Source organism: Sturnira hondurensis, unplaced genomic scaffold (genome assembly GCF_014824575.4).
Source record: "Sturnira hondurensis isolate 20B ecotype Veracruz unplaced genomic scaffold, ASM1482457v3 Scaffold0019428, whole genome shotgun sequence".
NCBI classification, from domain to species: domain Eukaryota; kingdom Metazoa; phylum Chordata; class Mammalia; order Chiroptera; family Phyllostomidae; genus Sturnira; species Sturnira hondurensis.
In genome coordinates, this window is record NW_028092059.1 from 5,777,642 (window position 1) to 5,791,389 (window position 13,748).

At 47.0% G+C, this 13,748-nt stretch overlaps 1 protein-coding gene across 1 annotated transcript in view; it reads left to right on the forward strand.

The window, feature by feature from the left end:
• Window positions 1–13,748, forward strand: part of KIF5C (kinesin family member 5C) — a 153,744-nt gene that overhangs the window by 86,559 nt on the left and 53,437 nt on the right. The window contains exon 11 of the mRNA XM_037027802.1: window positions 6,361–6,509. Coding sequence (XP_036883697.1) covers window positions 6,361–6,509 — 149 coding nt within the window. The remainder of the gene's footprint in view (window positions 1–6,360; window positions 6,510–13,748) is intronic.

Below are 13,748 nucleotides of genomic sequence, written 5' to 3' on the forward strand. Positions count from 1 at the left end.
CATCTGCATATGTCTCTCCTATTGGTTCTGTTTCCCTGGGGACCGCTGACTGATAGAGAAGGATGCTCGCCTACCCCCTACCGCACAGTGGAAGGATCTGGGTCTCCCTTACACACACCATTCACAGTGCAGAATCACACATTACAGATTCAGCATATGCATTGAGGGTGTGGGGTTGTCTCAAGCTCCTTGTTTAAATGCCAGTGCTGTCCTGAACTCCTGGAGAGGGAAGGAAAATGCCGAAAACTAGAAGCTAGGGAAGTACAAAGAATAAACATCTCCTTGGCTCCTCCATGGAGGGCAAGATGATTAGAAGAAACTCCAATGATGTATAGTCAGTATATCATTTAGGACTATGGCCGGAAAGTATGGGTAGAGGCAATTACTGAGAAATTAATGGAGGTGGGATTTATCAGGGTGCAGAGTGATGTGAACCAGGTGGTTCTGGGACTCCCCTTCTTCAAGAGGGTTGATTTGGGTGCCAAATTGTAAGGATGTCTACAGAGCGTCATCACGTATGGGGGCTTAACCCCGGTGGTGGAAGTGGCCTCTGTCAGCCGTCTTAGAAGCCTGCCATGTGCTTCTGAACGTGCCCACTACAAAATCAGTGACGAGGGTCGTAGGGCAAATGGGGAGGGGTAACGGAATGCTGCTCAGGACAGGGAACAGTGTCTCCCTCCTGTTCTTGAGTGGAACATGTCTGCGAATACCCTGTTGTGGCTTAGCCCTCTCTGTAAGGAGATCTAGGTGGACGATGACTGACCTCTGCTGTGCTTGGTCTGGCTTCTCCAAAGATGGTTAACATCCATTAGCTTTGGGGTCTTTTCAAAACTGGGTCCCAGTTTCCTCCCCACCAGGAGAAGATACCTGGGGGTAGACCTAGTTTATATGTTAGGTGGTGTTTCTGCAGCAGGCTGAGACAAAGAACACTACAAAATTGACCTCTAATAATTATACCCTCAAGAATTGGCTCATTTGTGCTAAATGGGTCTTGCTTTTGGGTTATAAACCTACAATTAATTAAGGTTCTTTTCCTAAGTAGCCTTTGGTTAGGATTTTACTCAGTGTCTGCTCTGGCTGTAACTGTGAAATAGGCATTTCTATAAGCAGCTGGGAGCCTCTGGGTGAAAAACCTGAAAGTCTTTGGGAATGAATACCTGAGATACTTTTGTGCTCCTTTCTGAGTGATCAGGTCACATTGGACTAATCAAATGTTACCACAGTGAGACTGACCCACTGACTCGTAAATATGATGAATGAAGTTTATGGCAGAGTAAGGCCCCTGTGGACCATTGGCTTGTTTTCCTATGTCAGGGACATAGTATCCCAGAACTACAGGGCTAGGCGGTGTCATTGCTGCTATGTAAATTCAGCTAGACAAAATTATTAAGAACATTCCTTAATTTCTGCTACCCTGTCAATTTTTATGTTTCTCTGTACGCCTGAAACTCTTTCGGAATCAAGGCTGAGTGGTGCCTGTGTGCACGTGCTCACAAGTCCCTGCACCGTGTCCATGGGCACAGGGTCCATGCTGAGTGGCTGTGTTTGGACAGTGTGTGGTTAGAGCCAGCAAGTCCACGGCAGACTACAACGCAGATGAGCAGAGTGTCAGAGCTAGAGGACACTCGGACATGCTCTGAAGTGGACAAAGCCAAAAAGTGGCAACTCACCACCGATGGCAACCTTCACACAGGACGAAGGGGTCCTGTGAGGAGCAACATTAGATGCAACCTAATCATGAGGCTCCTTACTCTAAATTTTCCTAAAGTTTGTGGTTAACAGCACAAGGGGTTGTAGATGTTCAACCTGCTTTTACTCTAGGTCTCGTACGGGAATAAGGGACGGAGACACTCTATTTCACTTTGCAAGGTTGTTTTGAGATCTTACATGAGAGAGTATTTGTTCTGTTGTAATTCCTGCCCTGGCTGCTGTGGCTCAATGGATTGAATGCTGGCCTGTGACCTTTCAAGGTCACTGATTGGATTCCCAGTCAGGGCACATGCCATGCCTGGGTTGTGGGCCAGGCCCCCAGTCGGGGGCGCGTGAGAGGCAACCAATGAATGTATCTCTCACACAGCAATTTTTCTCTCACTCTTTCTCCCTCCTTTCCCTTCTCTAAAAATAAAGAAATAGAATCTTAAAATTTTTTTTAAAGTAAAAACTCCACACACAGAAATTTAATATCTCTCTTAGTTACACTTATTCCATGATCTAGAAATTCTTGTATCTGACTTGGTTTCTTTTTTCATCAGTTTACTTTTTAAACTTATTTTTAATTGACTATAACATGCATATAGTAAAATGCATAAACTTAAGTGTGCAACTCAGTAAATTTTTACATGTGTATACACACGTGAACCACCACTCATTTTAGATACCTTTCTCTTGCATCCTTCTCGTCAATACCCAATTCTCCAGGGTATCATACGACTTCTTTTAGCATAGATTACTGTTTCCTGTTTGTGAACTTCATGTGAAAGAAATCATTCAATACTGTTTTGTATCTGGTTTCTTATAGGCAATGTTGTATCTTTGAAATTCAGTTCCTTGTTAGGGTAGTAGTAGGTTTTTTTTTTTAATAGTAATAGTATTCCATCGTATGGCTATAACATGCACATACGTATTCATTCTGCTGTTGATGGAGTTGATTTGTTTTCATTTTGAGGCTATAATAAATGAAGTTACTGTGATATTGGTTGGCATATCTTTAGGTGAACAAATGTCATCATTTTTATTGGCTATAGTGTTGGCTGAAAAATGCATTTAGTTTTTTTAGTGCTTTTGGCACTTTTTTGTGTATGAAGTGCCTGTTCCAATTTTTGTCCAGTTTTTCACTGCTCGTCTGCTTTTTTTCCTCACTGATCTATAAGTGGTTATTCTGGTTAAGTCCTTGCATGTGTTATGTGTAACTTCTCCCACTTTGTGGCTTATGTTTTAACTTCTTTAATGTTGACTTTTAATGAAGAGAGATTTTTAAATTTTAATGAAGTCAAATTTACTTTTTCTTTCTTTATTTTTTTATTTTTTATTTTTTATTTATTTATCTTTAGAGGGGAAAGAGAGGGGGAGAGAAACATCAATGTCTGGTTGCCTTTCGTGCGTCCCCTGCCGGGAGTTGGCCTGCAGGGAACTGGCCTGCAACCCAGGCATGTGCCCTGACTGGGAATCGAACCACGATTCCTCTGGTTTGCAGGCCTTTGCTCAATCCACTGAGCTACACCAGCCAGGGCTTTTTCTTTCTTTTTTTAAAAGATTTTATTTATTTATCTTTAGAGGGGAAGCGAAGAAGAGAGGGAGAGAAATATCAATGTATGGTTGCCTCTCACAGGTCCCCTCCCGGGAACTGGCCTGCAACCCAGGCATGTGCCCTGACTGGGAATCAGCCACGATCGTCTGGTTCGCAGGCCTGTGCTCAATCCACTGAGCTACATCAGCCAGGGCTACTTTTTCTTTTATGTCCTATTTAAGAAATCTTTGCTTATTCCAGGGTTTTGAAGATGTTTTCCTGTTTTCTTCTAGAGGTTTTATTGTTGTACTTTTCACAGATGCGTGTGACCCTTCTGAAGTAGAATTTTTATATGATATTGGGGGAGTGGTTAAAGGTCATCACTCCATCTAGTACCGTGTATTGAAAAGACCATTCCTATTGTACTGGATGGGCACCTTTGTTGTAAATCAAACGACTGTGTAGCTGAGTGTGTTTCTGCATAATCCATTCTGTTTCTATTCCAGTTTCTGAAGTTAGTGTTAATTACTGTGCTTTTATAATGTGTTGGTATTCTATTTTATAACTTTGTTCTTCAAAATTGTCTTTGCTTTTCTTGACTTTTTTAATTTGTCTAATATATTTTAAGGTCAGCTTATTTGTTTCTGTACCTCCATTTAAACCTCCTGGGGTTTTATATGAGGCTATTTTAAATCTGTAGAACAATTTTAGGAGAATCAGCATCTTTCCCTGTCAATGCCGTCTGATTTCTTCATGTTCTGCCTTTAGTGGCTAGAGAGGTACGAATGAATTCTAGGGCAGTGGCCGGGGCACGGTTTCCCACCCCAGTTCTGAGTTCCAGATGGGAGCTGGTTGTCTTCCGTCCACTCCCCTGGATTGTTTCTGTACTGTCTGTGCTCTGCTCTGGGCCCTGGGGCAGTGACTGGTTTAGGCAAGTACGGTGGTCTCCCTTGCCTCTGGCTTCTGGTCAAGTTTGACTGGTTGGGGAGGAACATGGACAGAAGGATAGAAGAGCGTGGGGTCAGGTATCAATTTCTTGCCTCGTTCCCTGTAGGGTCACTTTGGGTTGGTTGTGTCCCTAGACTAAAGGCAGTTACTGCTCCCAGGGGGCGGCCTTCCTTTCCCTCCCTCTGGGCCTCCTTCAGCCTAAGGGTGGTACCGGCTGTCCCCATAGCTAATGCAGGGTATGCATCATCTTTTGTTCCTTCCCAACACCCCTCCCAGGCCCCTGTTACACTTCCCAAGTCAGACAGTTTGAGGGGGCCATCTGGTTCCTGCCAGGACCCTGATTACTACAGAAGTGGAACAAACGTAAGTTCCTGGACAGCTGAAAAGAACTTTGAAAATGAAGACCAGTCACACCGGTGATAACCCTGCTGGGTCTGCTCACTAAAATGTGCTCCTGGCCGAACCTGCCCGAGTACAGTGGAGAGTCTCTCTTTCTCTCTTTCTAGCATCATTAGAAGACATCAAGAGACTCTCTGTGACTTAGAAAGTAAGATTAGTCACCTCGAAGTGCACCCTTGAATGTCCACAAGCATTTAGAGCCGTGGGTTATTTTTCACTTTCTGACGCTCCAAGCTGATAATGGATGCTGCCGTGTTTGTATCTGAGGGACATCCACGACACCGCCTGAGGATGTTAGAAGGTGCGGTGAGAGTGTCAGCCTGGCAGTGGCTTTAAAGTGGTAATGAAATCGCTGCTGTTTGAAAAATTAGTTGACTCACTTCTGGGGACAGCAGCCTCAAGCTACAGCGAGCGAGGGAGAAATATACTAATTCTTAAGTGGAGTCTTCCATTGAAATCATGTAACTCCTCTTTTGACAGTTGGCTTGTTTAGTTGTCTGCTTTAGGAATTAATTTTTGGAATGAGATCTGTAGTGCTGGTGAGGACTGCTGACTTCCTTCACTGGAATAGAAACCCCGTCCAGCACGGCATCTGATGGCAGCAGTCACTGGCCTGAGCTACGTGTCAGGCAGTGCTAGCAAGCGGGACAGAGCCGGGCGAGGAGGGACGAGGAGGGGAGTGAAACAGGGACGTCCGCAGCCAGTGAAACAGGGCCCTGCATCCTTTAAATGAAGTGTGTTCCTTCTTAGAGAGAGAGGAGTAGGTGGAACTCTGCCATAGTCAGTTCTTTTTAATTTGACGTAGCTGCGTGTGTTCCTTTCTGCGCGTAACCAGTCAGGCTTTTGCCGTTAGGAAAAGCTGGAGCTGCCGTAGCCTGTGCTGTCACCAGCTGCCCCCTGGAGTTGCTGTCCAGACGCCCCTCCGGCACCATCCCCTCCCCCACACCAGCATGTGCCCCAGCCGGTCACTGCACCTCTGTGTTAGCAGTGGCAAATTGGGGGCTTTCAGACATGTTTGTTTGTCTCACATTATTTTGAAAAATTGTTATAAACTGAGAGACACAAAAATCTTGACTTTTGGCTTTTCGTGAGACATGGGATGACCTGAGGACAGTGGCCTTCCGTTTCTCCTTGGTAAAAATTGGCTCTGATGGAGGGCGCTCAGCAGAGAGCCGCGCTTCACCTGGCCAGCCTTACTCAGTTCAGTGCCCCCTGGACCAGGAGGCACATGTGGACGCGTGTTCAGCACATCAGAGATGACTCTAGATGGTGTGAGAGAAATGGGTGTTTGTATTATTTCAGTCTGTGTATTATTGGTAGGAGAGCTCTAATTGGCCAGAGACTCGGTCTCATTTGTCTTGGTATATGCAGTGTTTCGTAAACGTTCATTGAATTGAAAGGAAACTCTGTTTAAGAAGAGGAATCTGGCAGTGGTGTGAAGATGCTTGAAGGAGAATAGTGAATCCTTGAAAAAAGGCTCTAACCATAAGTCAGGCCTGAGAACACAGATCGAGATAGGGATGGTGAACCGAGAAAGAGGTGACCCTGAGAGACAATTTGACTGAAAACCCATTGGATTTAGAGGGAACGGAGGAAAGGGGAAGGCGAGTTGGGAGCCTTAGGAGTAAGCAGTGCCGTTAGTGCAGCAGAGAAGGGTGGTGCTGCAGAGTCCCAGGGTCCCTCTGGCTCTCCCAGCCCCAATCTTTTGATGTGAAAGGAATGTATTTATGATTTAGCTAATGCTAAGAGGTGTGCTCAGAATCTTTCCCTTATGTTTTTAACCTCAGGGCTAAGACTATCAAGAATACAGTCTCTGTGAACCTGGAACTGACGGCGGAAGAATGGAAAAAGAAATATGAAAAAGAGAAAGATAAAAACAAGACGTTGAAGAATGTTATCCAGCATCTGGAGATGGAGCTAAACAGATGGAGAAACGGTGAGGAAGAACGGAGAGGGAGAGGGAGGCACCAGCATGTGCCCCTGTTTTCCACGGCTGTTGGCTTCCCAGGACACGTGGGAAAGAGGGGGGATGGGGAACTGGGTCCTGCCTTGTAGCAGCTGCGTGAGCAAGCAGAGGTCTTCCCGATTCTTAGCACACGGCGCCCCACCCCTGCCTGTCACTTGTCTGACGTCTGTTCTTAGTGTGGGCAAGTGACTGTTTGCAAGATGGCCTTGATCCATTTCCATCGAGATGCCCCTGGGTCTGTTACTGTAATTCACTCTCTGGAAGCCATGTGTGCAGGTCAGAGGACAGTGCTGGAGACTTTGTCGTTCAGACTGCTGTGATTAAGTGAAAAATGCCATTCTCTCTATGCAAGTTTCGTAGTTGATTTGGGGTTAAAGTCACCTCTGGTAGATATTTGCTGTTTTTTTTCTCCCAACTCTTCTTCATGCTCTGCTTCTTCCAAGCCAGAAATAGAGGGCTCCTGCAGAAGCTTGGTGCTAAAACGGAGTCTTAAAGGCTCGTTTCGTGACTAGTTTGTCTTTTTCCCCAAAGCGTTCTCTTTGGTTCCTCTACTCAGAGAGCATATCTCAGAGAGCCGACATGCGAGGGTAGGTGGGCTGTGGGTGAGGCGTTAGAGGGGTTTCCAAATCCAAGTGCAGACAGATTATTTCAGTGGTTTTAGCATTGCGATGGAAGTCAGGAGGTGGAAGTCTTTTTTAATTTTTAATTTTTTTATCTGCATTAAGGTAGGTTGGTGTGTGTGTCGGGGGATAGTGGAGTGTCGGAGATGATTCTCTGGGTTCTTTGCTGCCATGTTCAATGTTGATTTCAGGCACGGCAGTGGGCCTCCGTGTTGGGTAAGTGCGGGGGCCTGGGAGCCACTGTGGAGGGTCAGGAGGCAGCCCGCCTGTCTGAGACTGCAGAGTTCGCAGCAGATTGTCTTGTGGATGTGTTTGCCACTGTTTTTTGATAGGAAGGGTGGGGTGTTAGGGAGCTGCTGTTCAATTGAAACCAATTACTTGACGAACCAGGATTCAAGAGAGGTTCAAGAAATGACCTAGTAGCCTAAATAACACGATTCTTTTCTTTTTGGGAGATTTTCTAGCTGCATATGTGTTTCGAAAGCTGCTAGAATAATTGAATAACTCAGCACCTGCGGCTGGTGGATGATTCCTTGTGATTTGGCAGGAGTAGGAGAGTGGGGAGGGATGCTTGGCAAAGCGGGAAGCGGCCATGTGAAATTTTGTTCTATTTCTGGGATCCTCTTGGGTCAGTTCTCTGCTGGGTGACTGGAACATTCAGTAAAGCCTTTTGGTAAAGGGGGGAGGACTGGCCTTAGAAATACTGCGGAGTGGGCAACAGACCTTGTCTTCTCTGTTCTCTCCTGTGCCTTGTTGCCAGGCTCTAATTGTTCAGTCCTCCCTCCCTCTGTTGGCTCTGTTCTCCGCGTCTGCCCACTCCCCTGCTCACCTGACTCACCTCATGCCTCGCATCTCTTCTGGGTGCTCTCCACCTGTTCTTGGACTTTGCACTTGGCATCATTTTAACTGCTTGTACCACCACCTTGCAAATATACTCAGAAATTCACCGTTGTTCATGCCCTATAGGGTGAGATCCTGTATATCCCCTTCTTAAGTTCTGTAACCTGGGGAAAGTGATGGATGATTTCTGGCACGTGATGGCCTTCCACCAATGTGCGTTAAGTAAGCATAAGGCAGTGCTGGAGACTAAAGGGTCAGCAGTCAGACATGGTCTCTGCCTTCAGCAGCTTACAGTCTGCAGGGGGAAGTAGACTCCAGCCAGAATCCAGAAACGTGCAGTGGTGGTCTGTGCTGCATGCCAGAAAGGGAGGGTAGAAGGTGCTAAACGTTATTACAGCAGAAGGTCCTGACCTTGATGAGGAGTCAGTGACGCTTTTCCCCAACAAGCAACCTAGTGAGTTGGATCTGAGTGAAACAGGCGAAATAGGTCCAAGGTGGGGGTAGAAAAAAGAAAAGCCCAGCCTTTCCTTTCTTTTCTTAGGCTGGGTGTTTAATCCTCAGGTAGCTGTGGTTTTGACAGGTTAGAAGACTCTCCTGAACTGACTCTGTTGTTGATAGAGCTGGGACCTGAACAGAGGGAGCTTGACCACAAGACACACGCACAGGGGATTCGATTCACTGGGGTCAGGGTGGGGTGGGGGCAGCCATGTTTACAATGTCCCTGAGGGGCGGGAGCGGGGAGGCCAGTGTGGAGAGCTGAGCTGGGGGAGCATGGCTTGGGAGGTTGGGAGGAGTAGGCAGGCCTACCTCGCAGGGCTGTGCAGTTCTTGTTCAGGGTTTTGGTCATTATTTTGGAAGCAGTGAGAAGCCATTTGGGATATTGAACTACAGATACATGGGCAGATGTACGTGTTTGAAGATCCATTGGTTGTGTTGGAGACAGGACTAGAGAGGGTGGGAGGAGGGCCAGGAGCTAGGGTGGGCTTCCAGGGGTGCGGCTTCAGTAGCCAAATTGAAGGACAGGGCATTGGAAAGAGGGGACTGTGGGAGATGGAGTGACAGGGCTTGGTGAAGAGTTGGCTCTGGGGAAAGAGTGTGTCAGCTGAGTTGGGTGGAGGGCAGAACCATGCACTGGGAAAGGAAGCAGCGGAGAAGATCCAGACTGGAGACAAGGGAGATGAATAGGGGACTCAGTTGCCTGTGGAACATTCCAGGTAAAAGTATCAAATAAGAAGTTAGGTCTGAGGTTCTGGAGATTAGAGGAGCTACCTGAACTAGAGGGAGAAGTGTTAGGCATGGTAGGGATGAGGTCCCTGTGGACTAAAGCGAGAGAATAGAGAAGAAGAGAACGGGGAGACACCCAACTCCTGTTACCAGGTAGTCACTGAGCGGCTGATGGGAGAGGGAGATCTGCAGAGTTCTCCTTTCCTTCCAAGCTAATACAGCATTTTAAAGGTGATTTTTCTGGAAGCCAAAGTTGTCCTCTTTTTTTAAGGTTTTATTTACTTTATTTTTTAGAAAGAGAGGAAGGGAAGGGGAAAGAGAAGGAGACATTACTGTGTGATTGCCTCTCACACGCCCCCTACTGGGGACCTGGCCTCCAACCCGGGCATGTGCCCTGACTGGGAATTGAACTGGTGACCCTTTGGTTCTCAGACTGGCCCTCAGTCCACCGAGCCACACTAGCCAGAGCGGGAAGCCAGAGTTCTTCAATGTGGAAAACCGAGTCTAGTGATATAAATTTCAGGTTGTTGGAGTAGTCCCTTGACCAGCTGTGAGTGAAGGTCTATTTCAAGGATTAACTAGACATCATACATGTAGCAAAAAGCCCAGCCTTTCTTTTCTTTTCTTAGGCTGGGTGTTTAATCCTCAGGTAGGTGTGGTTTTGACAGGTTAGAAGACTCTCCTGAGATGACTCCGTCGTCGGTGGAGCTGGGACCTGAACAGAGGGAGCTTGACCACGAAGTGCGTTTCCTGTGCAGCCTGTGCTCTGCCCTAGTTGTTTGTTCAAGCCAGTTAGGTGGGGCCGCATGCGAAGAGAATGGACCTCAGTGTGTCCCTGTGTATCAGTTCTGAGTCCTTGTAGTTATGAAAGCATGGCTGGTGTGTGTCCACTAGAGAACTGGGATTTGATAGGTGGAGGGCCTTCCACCAAAACCAAAGAGACAGGATAGTCCCAACATTCTCTTGAAATTTGACACGTACGTTGGTTCTAAACTTGTAGGAGGCAGCTACTTAGTTCACCTCAGTGATCCCTGGATATCGGTATTTCCACATTTCGGTCTGGACACATTAAAAGAGCATCATCAATAGTATGTGCTCTTCCCTGGGAAACAGATTTCTTTCCTTGCATGGTGTGTTTACAATTTAAAAGTTTGGCTGCCCTGCTGTTCTCCAGCTGTGGGAAAGTGAGAGAGATGGAGTGTAGCAGGAAAAAAAGAGCGTGTGCGCGCGTGCGCTTGTGCTTTAGCGCTTTTGCTATAGAATGAGGTAGGAGCACAAAGGAGTTGGAAAGGTGGAGTAATATGATGCCTCAACAGCAAATCGGGTCCAGGCAGGTAGTGTGAGTGCGTGAAGGGAGGTATGCCAGGTACAGCTAGCAACAGGGGGCCTGTGCCACAGGAGAGAGCGTTCCCCATGCAAAGCCAGTCAAAAGCTGGGAAATACTGTCCCTGTTACATGCCTATAGGCTGTCCCCCATACCCTCTTCAACCCTTCTTCGTAGCTTCCTGGGGTACTTCAGAATGCAAGCCTGGCAGTCTTCTCCTCTGGGCAGAGTAGAATGTGGATCCTCAGAATATGGCCCGTGATTCACAATGTGCACACTACACCAAGCCTAATTCATTTCTGCCCTTGCGATTAAGGCAGGACAGCTCAGGGCACGTGCCTGTGGCTTAAGGAGGGGCCACACCTTGCTTCTCTAAAGAAGCCGCTCACTCTCCTTGTTTTATTCCCCACTGTGCCATTGAGGATCCCTGGGCTGCAAGCGATAGGAATTGACTCTGTCTGACTTAGACAGAAAGAGTAGGCATTAGAAGGCTAGGATGAGTCCCAGAACCAAAAGAACTGGGCCCAGTGTCAGACCGTGAAGCTGGGGCTGCCGCAGAGACACAGACATCGGGGAACATCGACAGGGCTCACGAGGGGGCACACCTGGAGTGAATCCCCTGTGCGCGTGTCTCGTCCTTGCACTGTGTTGCGTCTGAGACCCAGGGGCCCCGAGGGAGAAGGGGGATCCGTGCTGGGCGCTGTGCTTTCTCTGGGGAAGGGTGGGATGCTGACGTGTGTCTGTCCCCAACTGCCGACATCGGGGCTGCTAATTCCTCCCAAGGGAGTTGGGGTGCTTTTAAGAGAATGGATGTTGAGTGGCTGAAAAACAACACGTGCCCACCACTGTCTGCTAGTGACACCTTGTGGGCTGAAATCTAGTGACACTCTTCTCTCAAATCTGAAGGCTCTGTTGGCAACTTTAGCCTCGTGGAAATTTGTTCAGCCTACTTGCTTAAGGACAGATAGATACAGTGGGCCACTGTCAGAAATGAGATTTTTTTCCAGTTCTGTTGCTTGTCAATCATATGTGTGGAAAGGGCTTGAGCAGCCCCAGAAGTGGGGATAGCTGGATTCGGAGTGAATTGTGGCTCTGCTCCCCGCAGCCCCCGAGAAGACCACACGGGAAGGGGAGGGGGCGGTGAAGGACTAGGGTCGTGGTGCTCAGGGGGCTGGGCGGGCCCGCACTTCCTGTTGCAGCCAGGTTGGCTTTCACATAGGCCCTCTTCTCAGAGACGTCTTTGACTTTTGCCCTTTGAAAAATGATAGCTTTGGGGCTTACATCAGAAAAAGAGGCCCCGAGTGTCCCCATGTAAGGAGGGCAGAGAAACAACCTGACAATGTGGCGTGACTGCAGTGTCTCAAGTAAAATACAATATTCAGTAACGGCGTAGATGTAGATGTACCCCATCTGCTGAAGTCATGCAAAAAATTATTTCATCACAGGCAGAGGAGGCATGGAAACATCGGCAGTCTCTCCAGCAGATTTGTTCTTCAGATTTAAAACCTGCCAGGCCAGCAGGCTTGATTCCCTAATGAGCTAAATCTGTAACCTTGGGTCTGATTGGGGCCGTGTGAAGCTGTGCGGCCTCTAGGGTTGGAGCGCGATTTGCTCCTTTAACATTAAATATGTAGAAGATGCCGCCCCCACTCCCTGGATTCATAGTCACTGCAGTAGATGCTTGGAAGTTAGCATTTTGTTTGTGAGAGCTGATTTGTCAGGCTCTCTTGATTCTTTTGAGAGCACAGCTGAACACTGATAGAAATCCTGACTGCTAGGAGAATATTACGGCCTATTCAAGAAGTCAGGAATGTAATGTAAAGAGGGTGCAGAGTACTGGGTGACCATTTTACTAGAAAATTACTCTAGAAGGGATTAGAGAATGTCTTAAGCTGCTTACAGTGTTTTTAGGAACTAGGGTGAAAGATGCTATTTGCGTGCAAAATAATCCCATAAAGGAATGATTTTTTTTTTAACTTCACATTTATGTAATGACATCTTGTAGCCAGCTGCTCTTACCCATCTGGCGACTTAAAGATTTCCTTTCAGTTTCTTTGATATAGAAATTACCTACCATTAGGTCTGCCACTGGGCCTGTTTAATTGGTATTAACAGAAAGCACCCCTTTGCCAGATTTGCTGTGGTTTCTGGTGGAAGCTGCGAGTGCCCAGCAAATCTCGGTCCCGGAGTTGCAGGAAGAATGCAAATTACCTTTCTAGGTCCTCCAGAGGGTTTGGGGGCTCAACTTACGAAAAGGATAACTAGTGTGTTGCTATTTCATGTGTGAAATTTTAATGAGTTACTGGTGGCCTAATGGTGTTCTCTCTCTCTCTTTTTTTGAATAAACACAAAATCAAAAAGCCTGTTTTAGTTTTTAACTAATAATCCTAACGAGAGCTTTCGATTAGTCTGTCATTCTTCTTTATTGCAACTGACAGATTTCTACTTTTTGTAGAAATGTTATTTATGCCCTCTGAGGGTTTTCATTTTATAATTAAAATGCTCTGCCAACCTTATAGGTGTGCTCCAAGTGAATGCTCCTCTGTGCACACAAATCTTTTAGTTCTTAAAGGTAATTACAACTGACAATGGGAAATGCCAGAATCCTGATTTAAAGAAGAGAAGGTTTCTAGTTAGAGGGGAGGGGAAGCTTTCGTTCTGGAAAATCAGATGCTTTACCATATCATGAGCTCTTTCCCTATAGACAGCAGGTATGAAGCCCAGGGGCTAAACTGGGAGAAATTTGCTTCTAATGCAAAGAAGGAGAATAAAAATACATGCTCATCTTCATTCGGTAATCCTTTTTCTGTTCCCTCGTACCTGGGTTTTAGGGCACTATTTCTCTGGGGTTGGTTTGCAGCTGTCTTCCTTGTTACAATCAGTCACTCCGTAATCACCTCGTGGGGGCTTCTCAAGAGATTCAGTCTGCAGTGCAGGGAATATTCTCCATTAAAGTGGTGAGATTGCCATGGAGACCGATTGCCTGGTGTCAGGTCGTGCGTGGTGTTGGGAATTTACAATCCCCAGACGTGTGTGTGAGCCGGACGGTGTAGTTACCAGGGACGCCCCTGGAAGTCATTTTCTCGTCCTTTGAAGGGCAGCGGTGCTGGGGAGAGCCAGCCCTCGGTTCCTCTGTGGGCAGGAGCCGTGCTCTCCCACGGGCGCCTGCTGCTTTTGTTCTGCATGTTGCCGCTTTGTTCT